The 16,645-nt window shown below is 33.5% G+C and overlaps 1 protein-coding gene across 1 annotated transcript in view; it reads left to right on the plus strand.

The window, feature by feature from the left end:
* The window catches only part of KIAA0825 (KIAA0825 ortholog), a 220,648-nt gene that overhangs the window by 12,974 nt on the left and 191,029 nt on the right, over positions 1–16,645 (plus strand). Inside the window, exons 4-6 of the mRNA XM_063295424.1 lie at positions 6,660–6,824; positions 13,323–13,417; positions 15,338–15,565. Of these exons, the coding sequence (XP_063151494.1) occupies positions 6,660–6,824; positions 13,323–13,417; positions 15,338–15,565 (488 nt within the window). The remainder of the gene's footprint in view (positions 1–6,659; positions 6,825–13,322; positions 13,418–15,337; positions 15,566–16,645) is intronic.

Raw genomic sequence — 16,645 nt, forward strand, 5'->3', positions numbered from 1 at the left:
CAGAATATTCTGAATTTTTTGCAGAGGTTGAAATATTTTTCATGCAATAAAGAACTATTATAACTACCTACTTAGAATTACTAGTAGTAAAATAATACAGTTTTTCATTTTGAGAGGAACTCAACCTGGATAGCTCAGAATAGTTGTCTGCTCAGTTTAGTCTGTATTTTTTTTTACCCTCTAAAACACATTTTTACTATTAATAGGTTTCAGTAGTTTTAAAAATAACTGAAAAACAGGCCACTATTTTAAAAGCTTAAATACTATGATAATGATTTACATCTATGTTGTTTTTCCTAGCACCCTGACATTTTTTATGATTCTGTCACTTTCAATCAGCAGAGAGTACATATGATTAGTATATCTGATAAACTTGTCAATGCCTGTTTAAAGCAGAATCTCCCAGTCTGTTCTATTCATCCCCCACTCTCTTTCATCATTTCAAGTATAATCTTGATAAGACAGAGATATGTCATGGGCAGCTGTGTATAGCAAGCTCAGACTACAACTAATTTGTGAAGGAAAAAATTAAATCAGGAGGTAAATTATTTCATGATTGCTCATTCCCAACAGACCTGGGCATCATCCTGAAGAAAATATCAAATAATTGGTTTCAGACCGTGTCACACACATGCAATTCCCTTCACTAATGGCTGTGTGACGTAGTACTAGGCCTCAGGGGTCATAAAAGAACTGAAAATAGCTTACTGCCAGGCACAGCAATAGAGAGACAGTGCACGTAGGAAATGAAGTGGCAGTAAGTGCAATCCATCGGGGAAATGTGCTTCACTTGGCATTTAATATATTGGTTTGGAATCTGGCAGTAAGCTATGCAACAATTGTTTACCTTTTCGTCAGCGTCTGCATCTGTTCTGTTTGGTAAATAGCACTTAAATCACTGCCCACAAATACTGAGATCAATAACTATTAGGGGGTCTTCTTTTTCATATTTTATAACAAATGCAATCTGCAAACAATGTTTGCATTAGATTAACAAGGTCAGAGGGATTTGCTTGAGAACACTTCGTAGTTTTATGGGTGTACTGTACAATCACTCTGTGATTTGAATGAAACCCAGCTGCTATTTAAAATCCAATATCTTATAAAAATACTAGCTTCTAAATTCTAATGATTAATAATGATGTGAATTTTTAAACTGCTATATTAAAACACGTATGGAAGTCACGAAGAGTCGGAAGCTACTAAACGAATAAACAACAATGGAAGTCTGCTACCATTGTTTCTAGCAGTTTAGCTTGAAACAGTATTATAGAAACTATTCCAAAATATTAAATTACCTAAGCTAAGACTATTAGGCAATAATACATAGGTTGTTAAATCTAGTGAAGTCATTTGTGTATAACAAAATAAATAAATTTAATCCTGTAGCTACTCTTTCATTAACAATATTTTTAGTTTAAAATGGATGATAGGTGAACATGATTGGTACATATAAAATGAATACAGTATTTCAGAAAAAATGGGGGATAATTATAAACCTAGCTTTATTTGATATGAGTAAATGCAAATAGTGATGAATGCAAGATACAAGTTATAGCATCACTATAAAGTTAATAGAGAATTTAGAAATTAAATTTATATTTATAGGTTTTAGAAACTGAAATGTATATTTACTGGGAGTCATATTTATAAATCCTGAGAAAATATTTTACCATTTTACTTATTAAAGTTAGTTCCATTTAATTGTTCATAATTTTTTTTGTCAGAGGTTCAAACTTTGAATATTATGATTATTTATGCATGATATATGGATAATCTTTGGATGGAATCCAAATTAGGGTTAGACTACTTTATATGCAATTTGATTTCCCCCCTCACTTATTTTCTTTATGGCAATTCTTATTTTGAAAATCAAGTTACTTCTTAAATTGCAAAGCAAGAGTCTTTTTGATAATTGTATAGTAAGGGTTTTCTTGATACCTTTCTCTACATTAGAGAAAACAGTCTCCCAAATAATCTTCATCAACTGAGAACTGTTCTGTAACTGAAACTCTTTATTTGAGCGCTGAAGATATCTTCAACAATAAAAAATATGAAGTGTAAACACAATAAAATTAATAAAATTCAATTGAAAACAAAATTTAAATTCAGTCATAATAATGATCAGTTAAAATATCTTCCAGGTCAGGAAAGAGATTTCTCAATAAAGATCCTGTAATTGCCTCCTTTAACATTCAGGGACACAACTTGAACTCAAGGAGGCATTGATCACCTCCCTTAGACAATCTCAACCTAGCCAATTTAATAGTTTAGGGAGGATAAAGTTTGAGAAAGCAAGTGGTGGCCTTCATCTCTAGGCACACTGTCCACATTCTGAGATGTATAAACTGAAAAGAATCCATATGAATCAGACAAGACATAAGGTTACTTTACTGTGACCTTTCCCAGCAGTAGAATCCAAATTAAGGCAAATCTGGTCAACTTAGTCTGCAAAGAATTATGCAAATTGATTTCAGCAAGTCTCCAGCTCTTCAAGCTTTCCTTCACCAGTATCTTGATGGAGGAGTTATTACACAATACAGAAAATCATTGCAAAGGAATAAGAAAAGGATGGTCTTCAAAGAGGATTCAGTCCAGGATTTCCTCCATTTGCGTTCAATCCTCTACCTATCTGCTTCATTCACTCAGCTCACCAGTAAACTGAGGTGCTCAGTGTGCTCTGCTAGACAGAAGCGGGTGTTTAGAATCGATAATGTCAATGGCTCAGGTATACCCTCCTTTCGTTACAGTGGCCAAGTTACAGCTTCTCACCATATTTCCCCTGCCAGTTACTGCTGTAATGTTTGTTCCCAAGCCAAATTCTATTCTCCAATCTCCCAATTTCTCCCTAACACATCCCACAATACTAGGCAACATTTAATAAAAGCTATTAAAAATAAGTGTTATTTCCTCTGTTATGAGTCCCAAATTTTCTTCCAATATTTATTCATGGGGTTAAACAGCTTTATAACACAATAAAGGTTTCTCAAAGGGTCACTCCTTCACTAATGATTCTATTACCCCACAATAGTATCTGTTTTAGCCCTGGAGCAGGATGATGAAATCTCATTGCAGAAAGACTTCATCTGGAAAGTTCTTCAGCAACCTTGCTCTGCAAAGAGAACTGAAAACAGGTATTATATTCAGCAGCTTCTTTCTCAGTGGGTCCTAGAGTTGGACTGGCAGAAGGCGGTAGCACTTTTTAGCTCGAGGAGCAGGATATGAGTTCCGTCTAATTGGGATTGAGACAATCCCTGACTATTCCCTACAAAATGGACCAATAACGAGGAAGCTTCTTCAGAAGGAGCAATGTAAATGTGTAGGGAGCCATGGAATTGACCTTGGAGAAGCCATCCAGAAGCCAACAAAAACGGTATCCAAAACGACTTGCTAGTCTGGAACATACCCACTCCTATACAATAAGACACTGGTGAAGGTGCCAGGCAAATGTGATGAATAAATGCAATCCAATCTAGTGACAGTGCCTTCATATACCTTTGACTAATGGCTTTATTAGTTTCTGGGGCTGATACTATACTATACATATACTAATATGCTAATACTAATCGGTATGACAACTGATTTCCAGTTATCTTTGTAAAAGTGTGTAGAGGTAGGGAAGTGTTGGTGGTTCCACTGCAGGTACATTTGGCAATAAGAGCATCCCCCAGTGTGGGCAAGTGTTGGTAACACAGCTGTGGATTTGTTGAAAGGAAGAAAGTTTTAGATGCTTCTTGGCCACTTTCGTTGGTGCATTTGCAAGGTAGTGCTGGGCAGAATGAAGTGAGCCAGGTGAGGAACTAACTGAAGCAGAATGAGTTGGTAGAAAAATTCAGGAGAGATGAAGCAAGGCTGGTGGAGATAAAACAGTTGCAAAAAGGACTGGTATGTTGGAGGTAAAACATAAAAAATGATATGGGGAAAACAAGTCAGATCTGAGTTAAAAGATAAAAAGTAAAATAGGGATCTCTGAAAGCAGATGAAGAAAATGGGATATTGAAATGGAAGTTCAGAATGGCCTGTGGAGCCAAACACGGAATATATCAGTACACAAGCCAAGCAAAATATAAAATCTCTGTATTGCCATCTGAAGTCCAAGCATACAGCCAAATACAGCTTAAACTATTAGCAAAACATTATCTCAGCTGCTATGATTGCAAACATTAGAGACATTTCTCTGAAAGTCATCAACTGTTGAATTGGGTTTAACAACTGCACTTTTAAAGGTGGAATTTTTTGTCAATCACAAATGGTAACTTGATGACATTAATTTTATGAACTGTTAATACATGTTGTGCCAGAGACCCAAATCTGTGGCTTTCATGAATTTTAGTTAAATAGCATCTTGAGGGCTATAGCTACCTTCCAATAATTGTGAAGTTAACTGGTTCTTCTATTTTTTTCAGTCCAGTCTAGGAGAGCAGGAGGATGGCTCTTTTGCCTGGAGAAATATCTGAAGTTCTTTGGCCTTGTCTTGTATAAAATGGGTGGAATTCTTCCCAAAGAGTCTGCAGATATTTCCATGACTCAAAGAGGAGAAGAGCATATGACATATAGCTTCCATTTTTTAATATTACCTCCATTCTTCTGCAGCCTCTTGTTTTCTGAAGTGAAGACTGAAGAGGGAATTGAAACAAGATAAAAATGTCCTCTCTCCTTTCTCCAGCAGGGGCTGAATCTTAGTTCTTCTCTAAACCAAATGAACCCTTTAATTTACAAATTGTATCTAACTTGCTATCTTTTTCTTTGCTAAAACACATTAACTCTATTATTCAAATAACATGCCAATAGCAGGCAGCCATAGACAATAATATACCTATCTGACATAAACATACAATGAAAGAAAATACTTTTGCTTGCAATAAGACAATATTGTATGAATATAATATATTTATGAAAGCACTGGTTTCCCTACTGAATCACCAATTTTAATACTGACTTGAGTAATGTTCACTTCTGGAAAATTGCTTTTTGTTTTTGAACAAGAGAAAAACTATCTACCTCTAGTAAATTCTTCATTATCCTCTTACATTAATTAATGCCTATTTATTGGTGATATTAAGCATGATGAAATTCACTAGTACATAAAAATAAATGTTTATTATTGGAAGTCAGAAGATGTCCTAATAAAAACAATAAATGAAAAAGTACTGTTAAAAATGGCACATTTTCTACCAGCAATCAAACTCCTAGGCTCTTGTACTATATAGCTTTATGACCTACAGTGACTTTTTAGGTTGGTAGGAAGGGGAATAGATGGTCTAGGGGTTCAGTTCTGGGTAGAGCAGTTTGAACTACATAACTTTTAATTAGCTATTATGGTTGTGTGTGCCTGATAAGTCCCAATAAAGATGAAACCAGTAGCACAATCCCTCCTGGCAGTTAATGAATGTGTAACAACCACAGGAATATGTACTGAAATAGTTCCTCCTAGGAGGTTGGGTTGGGATCATAAAACCTCCAGTCTGAGACATGACATAATAACAGCTTTACCTCTCTAGTCTGAGAGCTCATATAAAGGAAGGTGTTTATTATACATAGATGTTCAGTACTGAGATAATGTCATTGATAGCTTACAAGTAACCAAGATACAGAACTGCAATTACAAGGAGAGTAAAAGTGGGCTGAAACAGTCAAGTCATAGGATCAAGAAAGAATCAAGAAACAGATTCATATAAATGTAGCAGAAGGAGAATCAATCTATATACAGTATCATTTTCAAAGAGGCAGGAAATAGGTAGTAATCTGGATAAAGACCAAAAAATAAATATGCAGAGATTCCAGACAATAAATTGATGTTACCGCACTGAAATAAGGAGAAAAGTGTTTCTTTCCTACTTTTTGTTTTGCAAGCCATCACAAAAATAAAGGTTTCTGTTTGAAGTTTTCATTTTAACTGCTTTATGTTATGCTGTTAAATGCCGTTAATATTTCTGGCATTTAAAATGGGTTTTGGCATTATTTTCTCTGTTCTTACTGAGTCCAGGACACAGAGTGATTTAAAAATACTAACATACTGTATTCAACTGTGACCAAAACCTGGCAGACTGTATTTTGCAATTTCTAAACTATTTTCAAGGCAGAATTCTTACAGAATATATTTCCATAACAACTTTTCAGGGATGCTTAGTAATGGCTAATGATTGCCATTATTATCAGTACTACTGAAAGGATCTCAGTTGATGCAATCAGGTGTTCTAACACAAGACGCTACTGGCTTCAGTCCACACCTAAGCTTTCAATAGTCCCTGCTGGTTGCAGATGATGATGATGATGATGATTATATAAGATATATTATATCTTATATTTTTGAAATAAAAAAATTAACCAGATATCTTTAACATACTGCTACTCTTGTAGATAATCTCTAGGTAAATGTTTAGATAAACATTAAAAAGTATTGTGAATGAGCTATATCCTTGTTGGACTTTATTGTCATGAACCTGAGAAATCGCTCTCTTTTCTGGACATTCCTACACGAGAATCTTGAACATTTCTCACAAATATAAGAACATTTATTTTATTCATATGTACATGAAATGTGTATATATTCTGTCTGTAATTTTCAGTAATATCAGTAAATAATTATAACATATACTATACTTAGTGTTATTATAAATGTGACACCTGAATCTGGTTTTCTTTCTCCTTATTTATAGTTGCTGAGGAATATTCCAGAAAAGGAATGAACCAGTGTTTAACATTACATCAGCTCAAGTGCCTTTCCCAGCTTATAAAGTCATTTTTGTTGATGGAAGAAAATATTGAAGAACTATCTTCAGGATTGCTATTAACATGTTTTTCTGAGAACAAAAACATTCAAGGTAATGTATGGTTATATTTACCATATATTGTTTTCTTTAAAATAATTGATTGGTAGAATTTCAAGAGATATAATAAGGGAAACAGAACAATAACATAGTCTTATCAGCCTTATCACATCAACATATTTCTGATACAGTCTTTTGAAATATTTTGTTCTTGATAGTTAATTTTCCTTTGTGATTGCTAGAATTATGCTGCCCAGAAACATTGGTATGAGATAGATGGTCATATAAATTGCATAAATAAATAAATAAATAAATAAATAAAATGTCATGCGCTGCACTGTGAAAAATAATCCGATATGGACTTCCGGAGGAAGAAATGGCGGACTGAAGATGGTTTCGCAAAAAGCAGAGCCAATGACCATGGCAAAGAATGAAGAGCCAGTGAGTAGACTAGCTCTTTAGAACCTCTCTGGACAAGGAGAGGACAGGATATCACCCACATGCATTCCCAACAATTGCTCCTCACAAGGAGACCTCAAGACAGCAGTCCTTGATGGGTTTTGAGCACTGGGAGTTGACGGGAGTAGCCATCTTGCTCACAACTAAGGTCGGAGCCTTTTAACAGACACTGAGTTTGCAAACTTCCTTTTCTAATCATATTTGAAAATTGCTTGTTAACTACTTTTAAGCTATTAGATCAACAAGTTGGCAAACACTGGGTGAGTTTCCTTCAATTCTTAATGAAAGAAAATTTTAATCATAAGCTTAAGAATTTTTAAAAAATCAAACAGAAAAGCTAAGTAAGACTTTGATCCTAGAAAGTTATAAATGGATTAAGGATACAGATAAATTTGGAATAAAATTTTGGAATTAATCATAATAAATCCCTCCCATGGGGGAAATATTTTTTTTGATTTTTTTTTACTTTTTGCAAGACTCAATAAGGATAAGCAATTTTAAAAATTGGACACTAGAGGGAACTAAAGATTTTAGTTAAAGGAGAAAAATACACAAGCCTGACTGACAGCTAATTAACTGGGACTTATGAAATGCCACAGAATGGATTCAGAAGTTAGTACCAACAATGTCAATAGCATTTTTTTCTTCTATGGATAGTGCAAAAGATGTTATGGAAGAAATGGCAGATGAGGAACAAGTTTTATTTGACAAGACAGAGATGGCATTGAAAGTGGATCTACAAATGACAGGGTACAAGAATGACATGGAAAGGATGTCTCACTGGACATACAAAAGAAACTGGTTGATGTTTCAGAAATCAAAAGGGAAATACAGATAATAAACCAAGAAAGTGACCTGGATAATTTTTTATATTAGATTTACAAAAGAGGCTTGTTAAAGCTTTGAAGAGTCTTGTGAGAAGGGACAAAAAAAAAATGGAAAGAAATCAAATTCTACAAGATTATTTGAATGGACTAAAGATTGTTAGAAGTCAAAGGAAGGAATATAAAGTTGGTTTATTTGATCAAGGTTAAAATAAGATATGTTGTTATTTTTGATAAGCCTTAATGGAATTTCTGCTGACACCAGCACTGAAAAGAGTCTCTAAGTAAGAGATGGGATATGGGATGAAGAGATCATTGGTTGTAAACTAAGAAGGGGTGAAGAGTTACAAAAATTGTTTATACTTGTGATGAAGGTCGAAAGTCATTTTTTTAAATATTTCTTTTCTCTTTATTTACTATATTCTTTCTTCTTTCTTTTTTCTACATTTTTTCTTTGCCTTTGTACCTTTTACTCTTTCTATCTTTCTTTCTTTTAGTTTGTATTAGATTTTACTATTGTAATTAAAATCCTTAATAAAATTATATATATACATCTCTGTGTGTGTGTGTATGATCTGATAGATAACTCATTGATTACTCAGAAAGAGAAACATGAATTGAAAACGGGTTTTAGAATAAGCGGCTCATAGGGAAAGGGAATAGACTAGCAAAATTCTGATAGAGGGTAAATGGGAAAATGGAAATAATAAGCTTTAATTATTAATCTCCAGAGAAATCTAGAGACAATATGGTGGTACAGTAGTAGTTACCTTGATGATACTATGACATTTCTGTGCATGTTTATTAAAGGTAGTAAAACAATGGATTTTTTAATGAGTTAATTAAATACTGAATAAAATAGAAGTAGATGATAATTAGATCTATGTAGAAATTGTGCTACTGGGCTGATCTTTTGGGAAGGGAAGGAAAGGGAAGGGAGAAAATTGTATTGTTTAGTTCTTTGTTTGGATTATTATATGAAGACTTTAGGTCTGATGTTGAAAATATTTGAAAATTTATTTAAAAATTAAAATGTTCTTTTAAAAATTCCTTATCTTTTATTTTAGTTTTGCCAAAGTAATGTCTGGTTTTTAGCTATACCAGTTTTCTTCATCATTTTTCTCTAGACCAAGTGATGACAAAGAGCAATGGCTGCATAAATTGGATGTAAGAAGAACACTTAGGGTTTATTTAAAAAAAAATCAAAGATGTCAGATCTTCTGACAGATTGTTTGTAGTCTTAGGAGGTCTTAAGAGGGGTCAGATAACTTCGAAGATTTCCTTAGCTGGATGATTATAGAACTGTATTAGGGAGGTGTACATAGTTAAGGCTGAAGTGGCTCCCAGGGTTTCTAAAGCTCATTACAATAGAGCTGTAGCTGCTGCTTGGGCGGAGAGGTCGAAGGCTTCCATGTTGGAAATCTACAAGGTGACCACCTGTGCTTCTCTTCATGTGTTTTCATAGTGTTATCACTTGGATGTAACCTCTTCTGCAGATTCTCTTTTGGTAGGAAGTTGCTTGTGAACCAGAAGAGAGAGAACTGTGAAGAAAAGAGAGAGACTTAGTATACACTGTTTGGAGCTGCCATTAGGACAAGTTCTTTGACAGTTTGCACAGTGGAAACCTGTGAAATTCAATTTAGATAGATGAAAATAAAAGTTACAGCTCAAGAAAGTACCACCTAGTAATGCTCTCTGACTGTAATCCCATGGCAAACAATAACGTTATGAGACATAGTAGAAAAAAATGACAGTATCAGAAAATATGTGAAGTCATATATTTTCTTATCTTTATAAAAAATTATAAATTTATTTGGTAAATTTCTATAATTTAGAAATTAGTCTATCTTGATTCTACTGCTGTAAACATTTAATTTAAAAGAATAACATTTAGACAATTACTTAATTTTAGGATGTTTATCTGACTTCTATATTTATTTTATATTTCTAGAGTACTTTTCACTATAGGCTGCATTCATGTGAAGTATCAAGTCAAACTCATAAAAATATGAACATTCACAAAAAAAGCAACAAAAGTTATATGAACATGAATATGATTGATTAGATGAATCAGTGAACCTCAGAAAACAGTAAATGTTTCTCAAATGCTAAGCCAGCTGATTGAATTATCAAAAAAGTTAAAATAATTCCTTTACCATGAATGCAACATCACGTAGACAATGTTACATTTGTCATTTTGGGCAAAGATTTGGGACATTTTTCTAAGAAAGGAAGGGTGTTCCTTGATTTCCTAACTCTGCTTTCCTAGAACTAGCAGATAATGGAAGAAAATAGGACTGGTAGATTAGTTTTGCTCACCATTGAGAATAGTGCTTCTTTTATTTGCTGGTCCATTCCTGCTTTGTCCTCCTAAATTTACATTGCAGTTAAATTGTTGGAATATTCCACTGTGCCTAGTAGAATCGTTATAACTGGATATATGGCCCTTTGAAAGAACCTAGAATGTTTAGTAGTGGTCATGAATAAAGCAGAACATCTGTATTAAAAATAAGGAATGTTTGACCAATTTTTTTTTTCTTCCCTTCTAGTATGCTTTCTCATTCCTCTGATATTTCAGAAGTCTCTTGTTGAGATTTTCAAAAATATCTTAACATATTTCGTCATCTTCCTCTCACCATTTTTTCCCCATTTGTTTGAGAAAGATAAACTTTAGATAGATCTGATAATGAGTGCCAAGAATAGCTTTTTCCAGTAAGAGCGCTTTGAAACCACCCTGGGCAAACTTTTCAAGACAAGTTTTCAAGCTTTGTTTCAGGAAACTAGAAAGATTTGCAAAGAACTAGAAAGGTTGCAAAGAAATCTATTACTTCACATAAATAAAATCATTTATTAAAAATGATGCAATTAGATGTATTAATTGCTTTATACTTCTGAACCCAGTTTAACATTTAGATTCTTTGTGGATCCTAAAAACAATAGCAGATCATAAAGATTATTTTTAGGAAGCATGGTAATATAAGAATAAAATGTTTACTCAGAACATAGCAGTCAGACATTGTTTAATAGGCTTGCTAGAATTTTTCTGCATAACCAAACCATAGGAAAGAATATAGATATATAATCAGGTGATCCGTTTGATCATATTTTTTATGTTTATGTACATGTTTTAAATGCATATAGTAATGATTCAGTGGATTTTGCTGTTAGATTATCTTCAATAGATTGTTCATGCCATTACCAGTTCAAGTGGATTTGGGGGGATTGTATCTTTTAAGTAGGATTTCAAATCCTTTGTTTTCTATATTTTCTAAATTTAATATGTCAGTTGGATCTAGTTTCCTTTAAAAGTAAACAGAAATGTGTTGGCTGAATTTTATTATAATTGTGTATTTGAAGAACTAGTATAATTAGTTTAAATGGGGGAATGATTTAAAGTAGAACAAATCCCTTCTAAGGTTCAATGGACATATCCTAAAAAGAGGACAAAAATTATTCTAGAGTAAGTAAATAATGTAAATATCTGAGGACAAGAGACTATGTTACTTTTATATATTAAGAAGATGTATCTTACATTTTTAAAGAAGTCTGAGAAAATTTTCCATATTTTTCTGTGTTGGATATAAACACAAACACGTATACATACAGATTTGGTTTATTGTAAATGTGAATTGTATTTACAGTTTGAAAAATTAAACAGATCTGGATGACAATCTTATTAGCAGTAATGGGTATGAATATTAGTTTTAGTGAGTCAGATAGTCAATCCTCCATTAATTTCACAGCTGTCCAGGTATAAGTGTAACTATTTTTCTACTCTCGTATTATTGCTTTTAATACACTCATGTAATTATTCTACACATATTGTAGGGGTTTTTATTGTTATTAATAATTAATAATGATTGATGTTATAATTATTGATACTGTTGTGAAATTCTGTACAGATTAAAATTCAAAACTGGGACAGATGTATGGGTGGCTGGGTATATGCATGGGTGTTGCATAAAACTTTTATAACTTCTTATAGCTCCTGAATGCTCATTCTCTTTCTTATTTCTAAAATACCGCATTCATCATTTTTATTGTGGAAGAAATTATGAGTTAAATGCCCAGTAATGATAAAGACAGTGACTGGAAGATTAAATATGTAGTTACAAACCCTGGTTATTTTCAGGGGAATAGAATCATTTGTTGTGAGTTTCTATAGAAAAAAAATTATTTCAGTGAAGAATGGCTGCCCCTTATGTTCTTTACCCAAGGTAGGAACCTTTTTTAAGTTGGGGGATGCATTTCTTCAGGAAACGTATTTTGCATAATTAGTTCATGAGGCTGGATTGCTGACATTCCTATTCATTTTCTTCCTGCTCTCTTTTCTACATTTGTTCTCTCCTTCACTCTTTCTTAATTTCTGTCCCTGCTGAAAATCTTGTATTAGATTGGGGGTGGGGAGGGGAGGGAGAAATACTTTTCATTTGTGCAAATTCTATAGAGGATTTATATTGTGTGAGTGGAGGGCAGGGAACTTTACCACCAATATCTTCCAAGACACCAAATAGAATCTCCTACTGAAAAGACTTTTCGATACATTCAAGATCTACTGTTTGAAAGCCTATTTATTATGACTCCTGGATCTAATGCCTCTGAGTGTTCAGGAAGCATCCATATCATGTCACTTGTGTTTGCTGTGGATTGCTTGGTAGATGGATGAGGATCTTGCAAAATCATAGATAAATAAGCTGTAGCAGGATGTCACGAAAAGTCGGAAGTGACTGAATGAATAAACAACAACAAAGAACATAGATAAATAATAGCAAGAAAACAACAACAGAAAAGGAGAATCACATTCTAAAAAGTTGCTAGTTATTTCCTTTGGATATCTGGGCAAGAACTAGGAAAGGGAGTGCTAGGATGAAACCCATGCTTTGTGGGGGAAGCACTTCCCAACACTAATCTTTCTCATTTCCACAGGTTCCAGAATATGGCTGAGAAAGGTTGTGCAGCACAAGCCATTTGCTATTCTGGAACCCTCATCAAGGTTGCCAGCTAAATTGATGTATCTATCAATCTTAATAGAGTTAGTCTCAAACATCTAGGATTGGCAGAAGATCCATTTTGCATCTCTAGCAATCTCTGGTAACAGTGCCTTCTCCTGTATATGGAAGCCGTTTTTAGTATTTGTTTTACTAATAGCTTTCAATTAAAGTTTGAAAACATCTTTATAGCTCAAATTGACATATCAGAAAGTATTGCAGGCTAGCAGTTTTTTCACAAGATTAATCTTAATTTTTACTCTATTTGTCATATTTTGCAGGAGTTCTGAAAAAAGCTTGTGTGGAGCTTTTACCAGGGGAAAGTAGAGCAAATGGATCCAGTGAGTTTCCTGAACATATTCTTCAGATAAAAAAGGTACCCAAAATAAAAATTAAAAATTCCTTAACTTTGAGAGAGAGTTTTCATCTGTACACATCACTATAGAATATTAACATAATCATTAAAAATCACTTGTATCTAGATGTTAATATCAGTACAATAACTAAATTTAAGGCTGGGGTGAAAATACAAATTTTGAGAATATAAAACAGTTTGCTGAGCCATTTTGTAGCACTACTATAACATGCAGAAATGTTGCTCCTAGGTGTTTGTTAATTTTTAAGAAACTTCAATAAATATTTTGAAAAATATGTATATAGAAAACCAAGGCTTTTTTTTGACTAAGCTTGTTACTTTGTTAATTTGTGATAGTTATTTCCTACATGCCCAATTAATACCAATGTGCAGCTTACCGTCCTACATATAAAAGATACTTGTATCTATTTCATGTGGTTGGCAGGAAAACAACTTTCGGCATTAGTGCTACCACTATGTGGATCTGGTGGGAAAGGGGGATTGTTTGCTAACTTTGTTCTGAGCAGTAAAAGCATTGGGCAAAGTAATGGGCCTCCCCTCAATTCCATACAACATATTCTGGGGCTTAGGGATGCTGGTGGCATATGATTGCCAACCACACTTTATCAGACTGTCTCACTGAGAAAAGTATTAAGAAAATTTCAACAACTTTAGTATATTTTGTATGGTTATAGAAATAATAGTAAGTTCATCAACAACTTATTCATATAGCCTAGTCTATAGATAAACAAGATTTTAGATCTTTAAGGACAAAGATTTGAAACTTGTCATGTATCCAAAGTAATTTGTGCTTGCTATGGTGTTCGATTATTTGATATTTGTTATAGTATGTGATACTTGTTATAGCATCAAATGGATTGAGATTTGATAAAAATAATCTTTTACTATTATCAAAATTGATTTCATGGCCAAGATCCAAAGAATTAAGGGCACTCAAATGAATGTTTTTTGAATGACAGACTGCTAATGTGATGTTGAAAGTCTCACCCTTTTAGAATTAATTGGCTATTTCAGAAACAAAGCTCAAAACTAGCTGTAGTAATTTGAATCACAATCAATATCATTTATTGATTTTAATTTATAGCCCTCCTATCTTGATTGTTTAATAACTATTCATATATCTATGGTTTGGTTGATATAATCTATATTTGCACTGCAGCAGTCTCCATTTTCAACTTTGTTCAACATCAGTCCCATATAGACTGTCCTTGGCTTACACATTAGAAAACTACTCAGTCCAGGCCCAGGTTAACTAAATATGTTCCAGTTTAATTTGGATGAAAGCAATTAGGTGACAATGGCTAAAATACATTACAGCTGAAGCAGCTCATAATCAATGTGAACTGTCAGCAAAACAATTTTACTGCTTGCAGTAAAATATGTAAGAAAAATAATTAAACCAAGGAGTCAATTCTAATATCAAAAGATACTGTATTAAACTAGCTTTCTAAAGTTTTGTATTCCAAAGGGAATGTATTATAAAATTCTAGCAATTACAGAAAGTACTCTGATTAATCCAATCATTATCCTTTCTTTTTCAAAAATTCCTTGAGATGGGTGTGGCCATTAGATATTAAAGTATGCCTATGACGTGGGATAAATTGAAAGCATAAAATAATTAAAATAAAATAAAAATTTGCCATATTATATTTTAACTTTCCAAATTAACTCTGACTTTTCCTTTCCTTCTGTAAGCGAGTTCCAAAATGCATCTGAAAGATGTTGAGGCTTGAGCTCTGACAAGTATCCAGGAATAAGTTTTGTTGTGGGTGGGGAGAATACAAAAGTAGTTCTCTATTTTTTCTTGATGTCATTTCCCCATTAGTTTCACTGCAGATAATCCAGATAGATGTTTAAAGCTGTCATAGTTGAAATTGCAACATTCGTATTGTATATTTATTGTATACATTTATATTTCAGTCTACCGTGCTAGAGTTTGGATGGAGAAATGTTTTTAAAGACCTGTCCTCTTCAGTAGCACAGAGTCTAATAATTGCAGTTGAAGATTTTTCCAGTAAAATTCTTGAACATGAACAAAATGAACAGTCTTCAGCTACCTATTATATGATGTGCCTTGTTGATGTACAAAACACGAATGAATCCGGGAGTGTTGTCCATGAGAAAGAGCAACCAAAACAAATTTCAAAGGCATGTATCCAAAATTGTGAAGGTTGAGGATCTATAGGTTTTCATATTTGTTGGAAGTACCTGCAAAATCAATAATACTCATAAAATCCATAATTGGGCTTGATTATTTAACAGTGAATTAGAGTTATAAGTTGTAAGTTATAACTGTAGGCATCTTTGAGGACTGTACGATTAATCTACATTGGTCATTGTCATAGATTCTGCTTGGAGTGGAGTGAATTAAGATTTAAAAGATATATGGTATTTACCCCGTAGATTCTCCCTTCCCAAATAAGGACCTGTGAATTGAGGGGTTGTCATTTACAATGACTGAGAATAGAAGAACCCTTGAAAACAAAAAAATGGGTGGAGGTGCAAATGACTGTAGAACTGCTGCTGAAAAGCTGGATGCTTTTGAAGATTATCCCTGTCTTGACAGAGACTACTTCCCTGTTGAATTTAACCCTTTCATAATACCTAAATAGAACATCTTTCTCTTTTGTTTCCTTCGGTGTCCAGTTACCTCTCTCCTTTGTCTCATGTCTCTTTCTTTTCCTTTCAATTCCCAGTCAGTTATTGCTTCCTCTCAGCCTATAGCCATGTTTTTTGTTTTGCTGCTGTTGGAAGAATGGACAGCAGTATGTCTGGAAGTTTTGTGAATAAAAGAGAAAATGATTGATATATGCAGATGCAATTAATTTTAATTAGTAATTGTTAATTCAATTAATAAACATTTATTTTTTTACCCTGCCCCTGACCTTTTGGAGTATAGGTTCTGGTGCATACGTACACAGACACACACACACACATATGTGTCATATGTAAATAGTCATGGGGGGAAATCTCTAATATTGGTTTCAAGTGGAGTTGTCAGTCTTTTTTGACAAGTGTGGAGAAGCTAGCTATTGCGCAGGGTCTTAGCAGAGAAAATTATATATAATTATATATAAATTATATATATTTTCCCTATCAACTCTTCCTTTGGGAGAGGGACTTACTTAAATTTGGGTTGCCTTCCTATTTAATAAACTTGACATACCGTATATCTGAATATTATTAATGTTTGTTCAGTCATTGGTTAGCAACTCATGTATACAACTG

The sequence above is a fragment of the Candoia aspera genome, chromosome 2 (genome assembly GCF_035149785.1).
Source record: "Candoia aspera isolate rCanAsp1 chromosome 2, rCanAsp1.hap2, whole genome shotgun sequence".
Lineage (NCBI taxonomy): Eukaryota > Metazoa > Chordata > Lepidosauria > Squamata > Boidae > Candoia > Candoia aspera.